This window comes from Passer domesticus, chromosome 1 (genome assembly GCF_036417665.1).
Source record: "Passer domesticus isolate bPasDom1 chromosome 1, bPasDom1.hap1, whole genome shotgun sequence".
Taxonomy (NCBI): Eukaryota; Metazoa; Chordata; class Aves; order Passeriformes; family Passeridae; genus Passer; species Passer domesticus.
In genome coordinates, this window is record NC_087474.1 from 6,947,925 (window position 1) to 6,965,015 (window position 17,091).

At 42.2% G+C, this 17,091-nt stretch overlaps 1 protein-coding gene across 4 annotated transcripts in view; it reads left to right on the forward strand.

Annotated features, from left to right (window-relative positions):
- DPP6 (dipeptidyl peptidase like 6) overlaps nucleotides 1-15,417 on the forward strand; it is a 539,077-nt gene extending 523,660 nt beyond the window's left edge. For all 4 annotated transcript variants that reach the window (XM_064433316.1, XM_064433370.1, XM_064433208.1 and 1 more), the window contains exons 18-26: nucleotides 2,792-2,890; nucleotides 5,181-5,250; nucleotides 7,615-7,809; nucleotides 8,774-8,828; nucleotides 9,699-9,804; nucleotides 10,622-10,680; nucleotides 11,945-12,017; nucleotides 12,115-12,188; nucleotides 13,167-15,417. In XM_064433316.1, the coding sequence (XP_064289386.1) occupies nucleotides 2,792-2,890; nucleotides 5,181-5,250; nucleotides 7,615-7,809; nucleotides 8,774-8,828; nucleotides 9,699-9,804; nucleotides 10,622-10,680; nucleotides 11,945-12,017; nucleotides 12,115-12,188; nucleotides 13,167-13,313 (878 nt within the window). In that variant the 3' untranslated portion in view covers nucleotides 13,314-15,417. The remainder of the gene's footprint in view (nucleotides 1-2,791; nucleotides 2,891-5,180; nucleotides 5,251-7,614; nucleotides 7,810-8,773; nucleotides 8,829-9,698; nucleotides 9,805-10,621; nucleotides 10,681-11,944; nucleotides 12,018-12,114; nucleotides 12,189-13,166) is intronic.
- Nucleotides 15,418-17,091: the final 1,674 nt, after the last annotated feature.

The window sequence follows — 17,091 nt, forward strand, 5'->3', positions numbered from 1 at the left end:
TAATAAAATCACTCTGATATGAATTATCAGAGATAATGCAGAGGAGGGAGCCCCACAAGTGGTGCCTCTGCCTGGTTCCCTGATCTGTCCATGGAGATTGTAGCACTTATTGTTTGGTAAAGCTTTGTCATGCTAATGATTTGCATCTACATCAGTGCAATGCTGGAATTATTCCAAAACCAGGTTTCTTCCCTCAAAATATTCAGCACTCTCTGTAGCCATTAGCAGACTGGCAATGCAGAGTCCAAAAAGCCACAGAGCTTCTGGGGTTCCACGCTGGCAGAGTGTGGCACTGAATCTCACATGAAACCAGGATTTATCTGCTCCCATTATTTTGATAGGAAAATATCATCTTTCATTTTAACAAAGAATTTAGCCCAGTCTTAACTGCAGTTAGGGACTTCAGGCACTGATGTGACCCAAGTATAAAGCAACACCTTTGTTCTAGTTCTATCTACTTTATACACAGTCAATACCAGTTTGTCAAGTATAAGTTTTACTAATGTGGATTTACAGCAACTCACTGCTCTTGTCTTAAAAGAAAAAAAAAAAGAGCAAGCAAACCGAGAAATTTGGCACTCATCCTAAAGATTTACTGTGAAATGCTGACCTGCTTCATTTCCCCCTGAAGGTAGTGAGTGTCACAGGAAAGGCTTTTGGCACCAGGGAGTGTCAGGTCCTTCTTCCCAGCAGAGCCTGAGGTTGGCAGTGACCTCCCAAGGATAACCCAGAGCAGCCCAGCTGATGCCCACAAGATCCTTCAGCCAGGAGAGTTTCTTCACCCTGACCTGCAGCTCCACAGTCACTTTCTTTCTCCCCCACTTTAAATAAAACACCTTAATTTTACCATAGACATGGAGGTGTCTGAGTGGCTATACCAGCATGGGATAGTGCTCTCATGAGTGGTGTTATACCCCCCTGTACAGTTTTATAAAATACTTACAGGTGAATAAAATGACAGACAATATAAAACAGAAACAGTAAACGAAGGGCTTTAAAAACTAAAACAAAACACACCAAGGCCAGTTCTACTTTGACAGATGCATATGGGTAGCATCTATTACACAGAAAATTCAGTCTACTCATGTGCAAAACACATCCTCTACTGAAATTCATGATCTTCTGCATACAATTACCATTCCCCCTGATTATTTTCTTTTTTCCCCCCTCATTCTTTTGCTTTTGAATAAAGGGCAACTGACAGTTGTGTGTTACTGAATTCACTTATTTAATATGAGCCCATTACTCTATAAAAGGGAGTCTGCCTCTGTATTCTGCAATAATCTGATAATACTGAGTTGCACTGAATATTAGAGAATGCTTACATTTAATTAAGCAATGACCATTTGTACTCCACAGACTGAAGCTCCCTGTGGTCCTAAAGCAAAAAGGAAAGTCCTTTAGGAGATATGCCAATCTTTTTATTTCCTCCACAGTCTTCCTGGCTTTCTGTGAATGCAATTATATGAACAAATAAAAGGGCTTGACTAAATTCCCCTACGTGGCAAGCCCCTTTCTGCTGATAAAGCTACTTGTGTGTGCCATAATTAAATGAGAATCTTAATATTTAACTAAACGTAATAGGCTGTTGCTTTGCCGCTTTTGTGGGGGCTGTGGCTTTGATAAAGAGCCAGGCTGTGCAGAAGCAGGGTGAATAGCCACTGAACCTATGTGCTACTGCTGAAAGATCTGTGAAATATATTTACTGGGCAGGGCAAGGTTTTGTCTGCCTGCCCAGCAGAGATGGGCAGTGAGAGCAGGATGATCAGGTACCAGAAAGATTATCTGAGGAGCTGGGGTTACATATGAATTTATCAGTGTGTGTCAAAAGTGAAGTTACAGTCAGTGACACACACAAAGTGTGGTGTGAAATGTCACGCCCTCCTCGGGCTCAAGTGGCAGAGATAATGCCCTGGATCCCCCTGGTTCACACCCAGACTGATGCCAGGGGAATGAGCACTCCCTAGACCAGGATTCCCTCAGCCCAGCCCTCTCCATGGGGTTCAGGAGCTTTGCCCACACATGGAGACATTTCCCACCACGTAGGACACACAGCCTGAGATGTCCCCTAAAGAGGGGCCCCTTCCCTGCCAGCTGGGAAGGGTTTTTTCTTTCTGGTGCTGGAGGGCGTTGCTTTTCCTAGAAGAGGTTCAGCAGGTAGAACACATGGTCAGGATGAGGGGATAAAAACCCCAGGAAGGAGGAAGGAATCCTCTATTTGTGAACCAGAGAGTCCTTGGGTCAGACACACAAGAAAAATGAAAAATTTTTGAAACACTCCAAAAGTCAAGATTTCTGCAAAACCTGACATTGCAGGTTTGCATGGGCTTTGTCCACCCTCCTGTCCCCATGGCTTTCCTTCCCATGGATTTTATCTTGCACAGCAGTACAACTTTCCCTGAAGCCCTCCATAGTCTCCTCCCCTTCCTGTTTATTGTGTATAATTTGGACACAGCCTTGAGGACCTTTTCATTTGAGATCTATCTTGGCATGCTGAGTGGATGCCTGACTGGGACCCATGGAGTGTCCCAGCACAGCAGGTCACCTTCCCACCTCCTGCAAATCAGCTGAATGTCCCTGATTTCAGGACTTTAGCTTTTTGCCAATGCAGAACTTGGAAGGGGTTTCAAAGATTTAACTGAATTAAATCTAAATTAGATCTGTGAGGTCTAGAAGGAAAACTGTTTGTCAGGAAACTTGTTTTATATATATCAAGGTGACTATAAAATGTTAAAATGCATTTCCACAAACTGTGCCAAAAGTTTTTGTGATCTTGTCCTTCTTCTTTCAGAAATTTTTGAGCTGGAGGTAAATGAAAATGTGCAGCTGGCTGTAAATGACAGGCAAATGCCTAAGGTAGAATACATGGAAATCAAGATAGATGATTACAGTAAGTAGCACCTTTCTTCTCACTTATTTTTCTCTTTCACTGCTGTAGCTGTGAAATGATACAACCATCCTGACTAGACTGGCAGGAGGAAAAATGACTTTGACTCTCAATAAACTCACACAGTTTGCAAAGCACTCTCCTGGAATGTGCTACATAAAGTTATTACAGAGGCAAAATTTGATGAGAATTCAGATGAAGAAAGGCAAAATGATAGAGTTGGATTTTCTTGCTCCTCTTAAAACTTTCTCTGTGAAGAAAAAGCCACTCTAGGAAATGGCACGGTGGGGTGCCCCATTGATGGAAGCTTTTGCCCTGAGTGTGTGTGTGTCATTTGAAATGGGTTTGGAGTGGGATAATGTGTGTGCTTGCTGTGGCTGCCTCTCAGCGCACAATCTGAGCTGCAGTGAATGAAGATGCCTCTTGCATGACTGCCCTTTGGAGTCACTCAGGATTCTTTGAAAAAGCTATAATTTGGAAGGGTTTAAAAAAAAAAAAAAAAAAAAACCAAAAAAAAAAAACCCAAAAGCTTTATGAGGAAAGACAAAGGAGATTTCACCTGGAGTAAAGAAAGCAGAGACTTAGAGCAGTTTGCACCTGCAGCTGGTGTGGTATTTCTACCACTTGTATAATCATTCCCCACATATATATGTTTATCCCAAAGAGAGAGAGAAAAGCCTGGTGGCAAACAGCCAAAATGTAAGCCTGTCTCTGCAGTTGTACCTGAAACAACCTAAAAAAAACTCCTCTGGCTGTAATCAAATACCTTCCCTATATGGGGAAAATCCACGTACTCAGAGATGCACAAAGGCTTCCCAAAATTCCAGCCTGCATTTATGGTGGCAACTCTAGAACAAAACCCCAAAGACTCTGGGTTCAAAGTGTGGCCCATAACGTTTCCCATGCCAGAAGGAGTGTATTTCTCAGGCCACAGGCAGTGAAGTGAAAGCAGCAAGCTGTGCTGGGGGCAGGTTACTGATTTCAGCCATTTCCAGATGTTATAAAATGTGAAACAAAGGCTGAGAGATGGTTGCCATTTGAAAAGGATAACAATGGCCCTAAAATGTTCTGTGTGCCACATGGGCATAAGGAACATAAACCAGTGCATAAAATAACAGGAACAGACGTGCACTTCCAAGTTTTATGGACAGGAAAGCATGGATAAAGAACCCGTATTTCCCCCATGAGCCAGCTCATGTGAGACTGGCAGTTTATTAGGGATAACTCATCTTGACACTAAATTTTTTAAATGCAGCTCTCATTGCAATTCTTCTCATTTAACCAAAAATATACTTGTGTGTAATAAATACAAACTGGCCATTGTGCTGTGCCACCCCTGTGTTTCCAAAGCTTTGGGCTGAGCAGCCTTGGGAGCACTGCACGTAGCACTTTGTAATATTTAAAGTCAAGCTATGGCCTTTTTGGCTGTCCCTGGGCCATTGATCCAATTTGCAGCTATTAGCATTCAGATGGAATAACTAATTAGGCAGAGTGTCAGGCAACGATTGCAAAGCAAACCACTTAAACCGTGCTGCTAATCTGTGTATTAATCTACTGAAAATGCTCCTAATACCGATTTAATTGCTGAGCCTTTGCTAATCTAGATTGTAGTTAACATTTCAAAAATAAATGTGCTGTCGTTGATGCAGAGAGGGTTTTTATGGAGGCAGTTTTGGCTGCTGATACAAAGCCACAGAAATGACATGCGGTTAAAAGAAGCTTTAGTGGTCACATCCCTCCTTTACATTGTTTCTGTACCAGTATAACTTGGGCTTCAGCACCTTTGCCTCTTGTTTGCAACAAAATTTAACCATTTGGAAGTTGAGATTAAGATACTTGTTTCTCTCTCTGTCTTCACACCATTATAGCAAAATAATTCTATTTCTCTCCCCCAGCCACCATACTTAATTGGGTTTTAAATTACCATTTTCATTGCCAATTTTCCTCCTTCTCTGCTGCCTGAAATATTGATTTCTGTCCACGTCACTCATCCAGCTGCCAAAAAAGGAAAATTGTAGCTATTGACAGATGTTAATTGAACGCTGTAAAAGTGATGCATGACTGAGCAGCTCGCACTGTACTCCCCTTTTACATTTCTTGTCACCTCAGCTATCACAATATGGGTCTTTTCTTTGGCAACATCTGTGTTTCTAAGGTGATATTTACCACAGTCTCCGAAGAAATGCCATTTTGCTCCTACTTATCTGTGTCCAGAACACCAGAAAAATCTATTGGAATCATGTCAGCATTCCCACATTGAAGACATGTTGTTAATTGTTCTTTTTTTGTTTAGGATTGCCAATGCAGATCTTAAAGCCAGCAACCTTTGCAGACACCGCTCACTACCCCTTGCTGTTGGTTGTGTAAGTTCTCTCTTGTCCTTTCTTTCTGTTCAGATTATCAGGGCAGCTTGGAAACCTTGGCCATGATCAGAAACCTTTAAGATATGTTTTGTACAGGAATGTCAGAGTCCAGCACACTGGCTCCTGCCCCATCTCACTTCACAGCTGGGACAGGCCAGATGTACATCCCTTCTTTCCCATGTCTGAGCCAAGGTTTTCAGCTCTCAGGAGGGCACCCTGTCGAAATCCTGCAGAGTAAATTTGGGATTTTGTGAAGGCCTTTCATGCACACTTCAATCACTTGTGGAGCATAAAAGGGAGAAGGAGGAATACAAGATGTATTTTGGCTTCCTGTCCCAGTGCTCATGGCACCCACCTTGTGATTAACAGATAATTTTAGAGTGGAATTCAGTCAGCCTTACTAGAGCTTAAATTTTAGGTGCCCTCATGCAGAAATAATTCCCTTTTAAGTGCTGGTGTTCGCTGAAGTGACAGTAAAGAGAGAGCTGGAACCCTTTGAATATCTCCACAAAGTTAGCATTTATATTAAATAGGTAGGTTTTCCTCCTGGCAGGCAGAGCAGATGGGTATTTCTTTATGCAACATTTAGTAACAATAACACACATTACTGAGTGGGGTTTTTTTGGCAATTTGGAAAGAAACTACAAGAGGGAATTCACTGAACTTGGAAGAACCTGTTTGGCCCTGGCTGCATCCCAGTGCATCACTTGCTGCCTGCCAGGGAACACCCCATGAGGAAAAAGCCTCATGCAGGAGGGATGAATGCCTGGTGAATGCCTGTGCCACCCTGCACAACTCTCCATGAAGGACAAAGCCACTGCAGGGAGCGTGTCGTTAAATCTTTAAATCACTGTGGAGAAAACGTGCTTCATTACCAAAGTGCTCGAGGAACACTGGCTCTCATCAAGCACCCAGCACTTGATTAGGCTGCCCCTGGAGCTGGGTGGGCCAGGGTCTCACTTGGATAAATGCAAATGACTGGCATCACATGTGCATTAAAGTCCTGCAGTGAAGTGCCTGATGTCTCTGAGAAACCCAAACATGACAAAAAAGTGGATAAAAATGCCAGTGGCTTTACAGTGGTCCCAGCCTAAAATTATTGCTTAAAGTCATCATCATCATCATCATCATCATCATCATCATCATCATCTCTTGTTTTTTCTCAGTTGCCTGGCTGAAGTAGGGTCTGTATTTCTCAAGACAATTCCCCTGTACAGGATCAGACCCTAAGCAGAAGGGTGGAGAGGAGGTCTTGCCCACTCCTTTCCCCTTCTCAATTTTGAGCCAAACTGGGCATTATTAGGCTGTTTTTTATAACTTCAGGAGAGTCCTTTCCCTGTGTAGTTGTGTGAAGCAGTGATGACAGAACCACTTCGGCAGAAATTAAAAAAGAGCTTTGAGGAATGTAGAAAACAGACATTAGACCAGGCATGATAAAGTGAAAACTCAGCTGATACCTGGTTATTCACAGGAGGAATCCTGACCAGTTAAAGATGTGCTTGCAGGTGTGGTTCAGCTTAGGGGGTCAGAACCCAGGACATTCCTCTGACTGCCGTGGGTGATTCGGGACACTGGCAAGGGGTTCAGAGACCTTGGCATGGAGTCAAAAACACCTGTGCCTTTGATTTTAGCCCACGGAGAAAATTACCAACTTTGTGTGAAGATTTACAAGCCATAAGAGTTTGAGTAGAATGATAGTTAATTTGCCACAGGGTGAAAAAGTAGAATTTTGGGGTTTTAGAATGAGGGTTCAAGAGGCAAGATGGAGGAATTTGGGTGTGTCCTGTGCTTTCTTCTCCTTTTCTTGCACTCCATCTTCTGCTGTGATGGTGGCACTTTTGGATTGGTTGAGAGTAGAGACAGGCTGTGTAACATAGATGATTAGGTATTGGAAAATTACTGTAAATAAAGTATAGATAGTTCTTAGTATAAAATGTTAACACCACCCCAAGGGTGGACAGTGTGCTGCAACCCAACCTGCTGGACAGATCTCAGCAGGTCAGGGAAAGACTGTTATAGATAAGGAAAAATAAACAACCTTAAAAAGCAGAACCAACGAATCTCGACTTCTTCTTTGGTTGAGGGGCTGGGAGAAAAAAGACTTTCTACTACCTCGGGGTCATCTCCACCTCAGAATCCCAACATAGAGGCTGCTGTGCAGAGGGAGGCAGATCCAACCCACAGCTTCCACCCAGCCTCAAAACCCACCCCACACAATCATCCTCCTGCACATCATCCTTACAGAAACCGGTGTTCCCTTGCCCTGCCCGATGGGGCTGTGGGTGCCCATCCCGCGGCAATCCCACAGCCCTGGGGAGGGCGTTGGGTGCCGTTGCCTTTCCTTGATGCCCGTTTCTGTTCCAGAGATGGCACCCCTGGCAGCCAGATCGTCACGGAGAGGTTCGAGGTGACGTGGGAGAGCGTCATGGTCAGCTCCCACAACGCCATCGTGCTCAAGTTCGACGGCCGCGGCAGCGGCTTCCAGGGCGCCAAGCTGCTGCACGAGGTCAAGAGGAGGCTGGGCCTTCTGGAAGAGAAGGATCAGCTGGAAGCTGTCCGGTGAATGGCACTGTTATTGGAGGAATTAATTCGTTATGATAATTAACCCAAGAGTCATTAGTGCTGGTTGTTTTAATGGTGTGTAGGGCAGAGCAGGGAGGTGGGAGGGAGGGACGGTGTTGTACAACCCCAGCTGCATGTGAGAGGGAGCTTGTGTCAGCCAGAGCAGAGGGAGAAAAACAAGCTGAAACAGAGCTAAATTAGAGCACACTTATCTGTATCACATGTTCAAAGCCTATTTATTTTTAGCTCTGTGCAGTCATACAGCTACAAACAAGTAAGCTTGAATATCTGTTCCTACATTAATCTTTTGCTCTCCTGGTAGCTGGAAAAAAATCCATCTTTAAATCCTTAAACTTTTTAAACAGAATAACCAGGGCAAAGCCCTAAATGTCAAGTTCTGTCATATTGTTAGATTTATTCTGCTCATAATCACGTTAAAACCACTATCAGAGTATTGCAATAGCTGTGCAATAGCTTATTATGGCTTCCAGAAGTAGGGCAGGTTATTTGTTGCCATTGCTTGGTCAAATCCAACACATGAGGTTGCAAGATTAAATCAGAGAGATCCATGTGAAAGCAGCTTGGCGTGATTTAGATTGTCTGCATCAAGGGGAAAGGGCTTTAAATTGAAAAGGGACGGGTTTAGATTAGATATTGGGAAGGAATTCTTAACTGAGAGGGTGTGAGAACTGGCACAGGCTGCCCAGAGAAGCTGTGGGTGTCCCATCCCTGTCCAAGACCAGTTTGGATGGGGCTTGGAGTGACTTGGGATAGTGGAAGGTGTCCCTGCCCAGGGCAGAGAAGTTAGAACTGGATGAGCTTTGAGGTCCCTTTCAACTCAAACCATTCTATGATTTTTTTCTGGAGCTAGTTTAATTTAAAGCTGATTAAAATCACACTCATTTTGCTCTTGAAGGGAAAAATGTTTTCAACTCATTACTTTTCCTTTCTCATGTTCCAGGACAATGCTGCAGGAGCATTTCATTGATAAAACGAGAGTCGGTGTGTTTGGCAAGGTAATGTTTTGCCATTGCTCCTCTGTGCTGTCCCAGCTGGCTGATACAGCTAAACAGCTGAGTTAAACCCTGACTCATTGAATGTATCAGTGGTGACTTTTTTATTATTATTTGGTTTTGGGATAGGCTGTAACTTATTCAGTGATGTTAAAGGTGGAGGCTTTCATTTCACTTATGTACTCATCAATGACTTCTTTTGAATTAACTTCCAAGTGCAAAAAGTGACTGTTGCTCAGAAAACCTCATCAGATAGTTTTGGTTTTTTTTTTTCCCATTGCAAACTTTCATTTTCACCTTGTCTTCTAAAGCCTGTGGGAACATGGGTACACCTAACTCATGCGTACAACAACCCTGTGGATTTCTGAGGCTGATTTGCCGTGTGTGCCTGGCTGGGAAACAGCCCCTGCAAAGTACAAACAGCTTGAGATGAGAGTGGGACTGCGAGTAGAAATTGTTTACTTGGGAGACAAGGGCTTGGAGTGGGTGAGGAGAGCTGCACGTAGAGCAGCATCTCTGCAGGGAATTGTTAACAGGCTGGCAGCAGACGCTGAAAGTGTGATGCTCATTTTAAGTAGAGAAAGTAAGAGAAAGTAAACATTTTGGAGAGGTAACAGATCTGGTTAGAGCTACAGCCATAAAGTGAGATGGAAAAGGCCAGTTCTTGGGCACACAACCCTCCTGCCTTCAGGAGGGTGCCAGCCACACCACCAGGGAGATGTCCCTTGGTTTGTGTTTCTCCAGTGCAAGGTGTTAAAGGCTCTGTAATGGCCAAGCATTTGCTGCAAGGTCTCAGCTGCCCTGTTTCTGTACCCAAAAGCAGCAGTGCCTCCCAGCAGGATGACTGACATCCCTGTCCTGTTTCTGTTCCAGGATTATGGTGGTTACCTCAGCACTTACATGCTTCCAGCTGGTGAAGACAACCAGGTGTTTGCCTGTGGAGCTGCTCTTTCCCCAGTGACAGACTTCAGACTATATGGTAAATCCCATTCCTCAGCTCACATACCCTCCTGCTGACTACAAGTGATGTTTCTTCCCTATCATTTCCCACTTGCCATTTTTCTTTCCCAAGATCTTGCTTATTTTATATTCTGTGTCTTTTTAGGAGTAGCCATAAACTTTTTTCCCCACTAAAGCAATCTAGCTGCAGCAGTGAGACCAGCCATGGCAGTCAGAGCAATCAAATCACTTTATTACTCCTTTTAAATAAAGGAGAATTGTCTTTAACCCCCTCCAGCCTTTGCCACCAACCACCCCCACTGCCTTGAACATGCTTCCTTCCTGCCTGAAGCACCATCCATGCAAGCTGAGGTGCAGTCTTCCCAGCCCATCCTGCCTCTGACCACAGCACTGCCCTGCCCATGGTGGTCCTTTCTCTCAGGGATAGCAGTTCCCTTTGCACTTAATGCCAGGGAAAATCAGGGGGCTGCCAGGGAAGTCAGTGGTGTTCAGCCAGACTTCAGGAGCTGTGCTGTTTTCCCTGAGACCAAAGGGAACTTGCTGCTGATGGAGAAGGCCCCATGTGAAAGGAGAAAGAGAAACAACCTCAGTTGCATTAACAAAGAAAAAAAAAAGGTTTTTCTGTGATTTACTTAGAGACCAGAAGTGCATGGTGACGATGACAGACTGTGGTATCACACATATCCTTAGTGCATTTTCAAAAACTTTTAGAAATGCATCCTCTATAATTAAGGCCATGTTAGGAAATATGGTGGTTTTTAGCATTTGCTATATTTGACTCAGAAGCACCAGTGTATTCATGACTGAAAGTGATATTTTCATTTTTTCTCTTCAAGCTTCAGCCTTTTCTGAAAGATACTTGGGCTTGCACGGGGTTGATAACAGAGCATACGAGGTAACTGCATGGACACTGCATTTCCCTGATAAAATATGAACTGGGTCTGAACCCTCCCTCCATGTGTTCTACTTTGGGGAGGAAGCAAGTTTATGCAAGAGGGACTCACTAGTGAAGTCCTGAAGGTGTCCTTCAGCCTGCTTACTGCTTTTTTTGTCTTTATAGTAATCATGGATAAAGTTTTTATTGATTAGCCCTTGTGTCTGCCTCTATAAATTGGGTGAATACAGTTTTAGAGATTGAAAGAGCTGAGTGACTCAAATGTGCCCAAGAGGACACACTGTCATGACCTCCTGGAATGTTCTTGCCAATGGTCTTGCCACTTTGATCCTCTCTGAGGTAAACAAATTAAGTGAAACTCAGCTTGACTTTCTCAAACTTTGTGATATTTCAGATAGGCAGAACTCTGTGCCAGAACTGAGCAGGATATAGAAAAGGAAACACAGCACCAGTTAATAAAGACATTGCTTAATACATGTGATGGGATCAGTTGGATCCTGTGCTGAAATTACTTGGAGGCAAAACCTAATAAAGAATAGTCACACAAACAAAAATTGGTTATAGAGAGAATCTAGTTCAGCTTCTAAGCCTTGTCTCCAGCCAGAAGACATGAAGGTAGCAAAGGTCTGGCACTGTTCTCACAGAGAAAGCAAATACCACCCTGTGCCCTCACAAGGAAAGATTTATCCTGGCTACCTAAACTCTGAGCTCATTGTCTCTCAAATTTTTTTCACGCACAATCTCTACATTAGTGCAGATGCTTTTTGTTCTTTCAGAAATTGTTTGTATTTATATTCCCTTGTGCATCTGAAAGACAGCTGAGGACAAAGGTGTTCTCAACAGTGGACGCTTGAATTTCATATCAGATCATCCCCCAAGGTGCTGGAACTCATTGAGGTTGGCTTTCAAAGCACACCAAAGTCCCTCCAGATCCATGAGCTGTTATTAGGCATAGGCACCTGGGCACACTTTTCATCAGAGTTTTTTATTCCCTTTGATATTTTCCATGCATTCTACAGTTCAGGCTTTTATTGAGCATTATCAGAACAGGGGAGGGTCTCTGACATGTTCCTGCTGCTGACACTGCCCTGCCAGCACAGGGTGGGGGTCTATTTTATCTCTAGATTTATATAAGTAGCCAGCAGAATATGGTTGTTATCCTGGTGATAAAACATTAAATGGAAATAAGCACTTCTATTGCCTCCATATAAATTGCTAATTTCTAACAAGTTTTTAAATCTTATTGCAACATTTACCTTCACAGATCAGCAAATTATCACACAGAGTCTCATTACTAAAGGACCAGACATTTTTGATAATTCATGCTACTGCTGATGGTAAGTTAGCCCATAATTTGAGCTCATTATATGTTTGTGATAGCTTTGATTTTTGTTAATTAAATGTCTCTTTAATGATTGCAATCTGTTTTTACAGAAAAAATCCATTTTCAGCATACTACAGACCTTATCACACACCTAATTAGGGCAAAGGCTAATTACAGCTTGCAGGTACAGTATATGTTTCTTTTTTTCTATTGAGTTATTTCCCTATTTGAACTCAAGCTGCTGTTATGAAGCAAGGTTTGAAAAACCACTTGCAAACTCAGCCTGGGAGTAGAAACAGCACATGCATGTAATATCTTTCTACTAGTCCCATGCTTATGTGACATCAGTGTTTTGGTCTGGACAGTTGTAGAGCAATTATTGAATTACAGTAAATTAGCTTGTGAGAGACATTTCCCTAAGGAATTCGTGCATGTTGACTTTCTTTGGGAACCACAGAACAAATTCAGAATGAACTTCAAGGAAACAGGGTTTTAAATTAAATCAACCAGAAAAGTTACAAAGATATATGTCACCTAAATCTGACATCCCACTGGAAATGGCACAGCTCCACTTTCCACCAAATTATGTCTCTGTTTTGTTGAATGCTCCATGTCTAAGTCATTAAATCTTTCATAATCTACCCACCCTAGCATCCCTGCCTAGACAACCCATTATGATCCTCTTGCATTTCTTCAAGTTATGCTCCATTTAAATGAAAAGTTGGGCTTAAACTATTTAATTTCTGGCTTCACTTTTTTTTTTTTCAATTTAATTACTTTTCCAGCAATATTTATTAATTTTCAAACTTAATGACATTTTTGCTTTAGAGCCCTCATTTTAGTCAGTATAACCTAATGCCATTTCTCTCCAAAACTGAGCATTTTTTGGTTTTCACAAGGAAAGTGTGGGCTGGTACTTCTTAGACTGAACCTGTTCAGAGCAGAATTAAATGGAAAACCCTCAAAAAGGTTCCTTGTGAAGGAGGATGCCAGTCTGCACTCAGAGCACTGTGGTGCCCAAATTAGCCTGGGCTCATGAGCATCCATGGGAAGCTCTACAATGATGAGGAGGTGCAGTGGCTTTGCAGCTCCAGCAAGGTGTGGGTGGTCAGTCCTGAGACTTCCAGCTCTAAAATGTGTGTATTTACCTGTTTCTTTACAGATTTACCCTGATCAAAGCCATTACTTCAGCAATGCAGCGTTTGAGCAGCACTTGTACCAGTCCATTGTCAACTTCTTTGTGGAGTGTTTCCAGGTTCCAGACAAACTCCCGCTGGCCCCACTGAAAGAGGAGGAGGAGGATGATTAACCCTACTTGTCCGTGCCAAGCACAAGGCAGATCTCTCTGACAATATGCAACTGGATCATTTTCCTGAAGAAAGAGATGTTGTTAGCATGTATTAAAAAAAAAAAAGAAACAAAACAAAAAAAAAACCAAACTGAAAGCAGCTCCTCTGCTTTACTTGACAGCAACTCCTTCCTAAATGGAAGAACATTAAGCATGGTGAACTCAGCAGAAACTGCTGTCTGATAAAAATCCTTCACAACCAACATCTTCTTTTTCTTTTGTTGTTTTTTTTCTTTTTTTTCTTCCTTTTTTTTTTTTTGTTTGCCACGAAATGACTTCTAGAGTGAAAATGGTAACACGTTGAACTTGAAGGAACACCCCAAGAAACCACTCTGAGGACTGGAAGATTTGATGTCTCTTTGCAGTCAAGCAGTTGCAGTGAAATCCATCATCCACATTAAGGTTGCTATAGTTAGCATCACACTGTGTCAGAACAAAAAATCTGCTATAATACATGGAGAAGATTACAGCACAATTATTTTGAAGGATACAGATTCATACACTTGCCTGCTCTTTTCCATCTCCAGGAGGTTTGTCATTGCTACAGGATACACAAACCCAGTTGTGCAAAATATCACTACAGCTACACCGATCTTTACCTCCCTGTAATTATTTGTTAATTCTGTATGGCTTTTACTTCTGTTGTTCATTGGGTCTCATGCTTACCTTATTAGCTTCTCAGCTTGTTCTGGATGGGGAAAAAACATAAAACAAATTAACTAATTCACTTCAGACCTCAGGGGTCTAATGAGGCAATGGGACTTGAGCTTCCCAGATATTAAAAGATCTATTGGAATAAAGCAGAGAAAAACTCACTCTTGAGTTCCCAAAATAGCTCTTGCCAGCAAGATTGAATATTTTCTATGGCAGCCTTGAAAAATATGCACATAAATAAGCTAAATCAGCTTACATTGAGATATTTTTTATTGCAATGTAGAAAAATATGCGACAGTCATGATTATTCTTTCTCTTTCTTGCAGTTGGAACAAATGGTTGGTAACCTGCTAGGGAACAGCTAGGTGAGGCTGTGGTACAGGAATTTGTACCAGAGACCTCACCCATCATCCTATAAAGCCATTTAAACAGAGACAACGTGCAGAGATTTATTGCACATGCTGTCTGTGGCTGAGTTTTATTCCAGGTCAATGATTAGCATATTCCAAACACATTTAATTGTCTCTTCTGTTCACACTGGTTTTGACAACCGTAAAAGGAAAAAAAAAAAGGAAGATTTTTTTTGTTTTTAAAGGTCTAACTGTTCATTTGAGCAGTGGAAAGCAACTTTTAAAACTTCTTGTGAAAACATTCAGCTTTCAGAAAGGAATCCAACCTCCATCCACTTCCACATACTGTGTCATAAGAATTTTGACAGTGTCGCTCCTTGTAAAATATTCTGACCAAATGTACAGCCAGTATTAATACTGTATATTTCATTTTGTTGTATATAAAGGAATGTAAGTCAGCTCTTTGTCAGATCCCCACTCCAATATTAGTCTTGTGTTCGACATGCATGCGGTAACACTTCCTTGCTGATCAGGACTCCTTAGAAGCACTAGCTTGGAAATATAACAATTAATGTAATTCCTTTTCTTGTTTTAACAGCTTGAATGTCAACGCCGGTTCCTACTTTTTACATAGTACTGTGGGTAAACTCACATCCTGACAGCAATGATGATGTTTCCATTGTGTTCTTTAGTGTGTCTTTTTTCTTACCTTTATTTTAAGCTTTGAATGTTGGTTGTACTTTGACCATCATGAAAAAATATATTGATAAACCACAGGAATTACCTAGTTTGGTTGGGATTATCTCCTTTGATTTACAGTGCATCGACATTGTGTGAACAAGAACTACAGTGTAAATCTGCTTTATCTGGCAAGATGCCAAATAGACCATGAGAATGCTGCGTGTCCAGATTTTGCTACGCTGAACGGGCTCGAGAGCCTGAAATGAACTTGAACTGAGAAACGTAAAAATCTGCTCTGTCCACAATCTTTTTGTAGAAAGAACTTTAGGATGTGGCATGGTAGTGTTTGTTCATTCATGGAATAAAACATTATTTTACCACCCTGGTTGCTACTGCTGTTATTTTGTGTTAAGTTACTAAATAAGCATTTAGTTTCTGGAAGTGCTATTTCTGGTTGAATTGAGCCCAAACTGGCATGTGCTGATTTGCTGCGCATCATCAGTACCAGGGTGTTGTCTCATCAGCTGACACCCTCTAGACCAAACCAGATTTAGAAGAAGAGAAAATTAATATTTCAAAGCAAAACCAAGAAATTATTGAGGACACTTACTCCAGTCTTTTTTTCCAGCAGATAAGAAAACAAGAAAATGGAGCACTGCGACAGGGAAGGACAGATTGCAACAGTACAAAATAGCTTTGTTGTTATTTTGTTTAATTATCTAAATGCAACTATTATTTTTTTATTGTCCAAACAAATCAAGCTTGTACTCTCAGCTCCCTGGCATATCTCGACGCCATAATGTTCAACTGTGGCATCCCAAAGAGGAAGAGAGCTAATGAGCAGTGCCCTACTAATTCAGAAGGAAACCACAGAGGGAAAAATGAAGCATTGCTGGTAGCTAATTAACAAAGCCAGGCAGCCAGACATGTTTGTAATTTTCTGTGGGTTCAGGCATAGAGTTCATAAACCCATCCAAGCTCTGCTTACAAGCTCAAGCCAAATAAACATTGCTTCTTTGGAGGTGGGAAGGAAAAAAATTGAACAAGAAAGGCTGTGGTGGGATGTTGCCATGGGAAGACCAGTGGAGTCTGCTGTTTGCAATGGGGAAAATTACATTTTGCTGGGGAGACCAAAGGTACAAGGCCATTGCTGGCACCTGGGACGTGCTCCTGTATTTGCTGTCACGTCCATGTTGTCCCAAACCTCACTTGGGATGGCAGTGTCCAGGCTCTGGATGTTTTTACTTTGCTTGTTGGGTCTCAGGACACATCTGCCCTGCAGCCATTCCTGGGGCTGGCACAGAGCTGCCAGACCTGCCTGGCTGAGGGCTGGGCTGAGGACAACTTTCTTCCTTGACCTGAGTAAATGCTGGCTCCCTCTGATGCTCATTCCCCTCTGGACTTCTTAGCTGCTTCCCACTGGCAAATGAAGAGTAAATGGCAGAAATGGAAAAGATAACAGAAAAAGCTCAAGATCTCAGTTGCCAACTTCTTAATCTTGTTGTCTTACTGGGCCCAATGTTTGCTTATTTTTATTCTGCTCTCTAAAGTGAAGCTTCCAGCTGCAGGCTCAGAGTGGAGCTTAGGGCATGCTAAGATCTGCCTCCTCTTCCCACTTCATCTTTCCACCCTCTGCCCATTCAGCATGGTTACAGAAAGCAAACCCAACCCTTTAGAAACTTGGAAGAGACAAATATAAAACCAGCATGGTGAGCCCCCTCAATAAGCCATAACCAAAATAAATTCTTTATTTTAATAGCTAATGTATGATGAATTCTTTTTTTCTTGCTTTTTGCCTTGAGAAATTCATGAAAAGTCTCAGATTAAATGATGCTACATTCTGCCTCCTCACTGGAAGAAGAGTTTTAATCAAGATGTCCATTTCCTTGACTGAGCAAAGAAGAATAAAAAGCAAATACAGATGGAACAAGGCCCCAGGAAGGCACAATAGTAAACCATGCTCCAATATTCCTGTGGAATAGCAAGGTTCCCTTCAGGCTGTTTTGTTGGTTTTTTTTTTTCCCTTCCTTCACTTTAAATCTATCTTCTGGGTC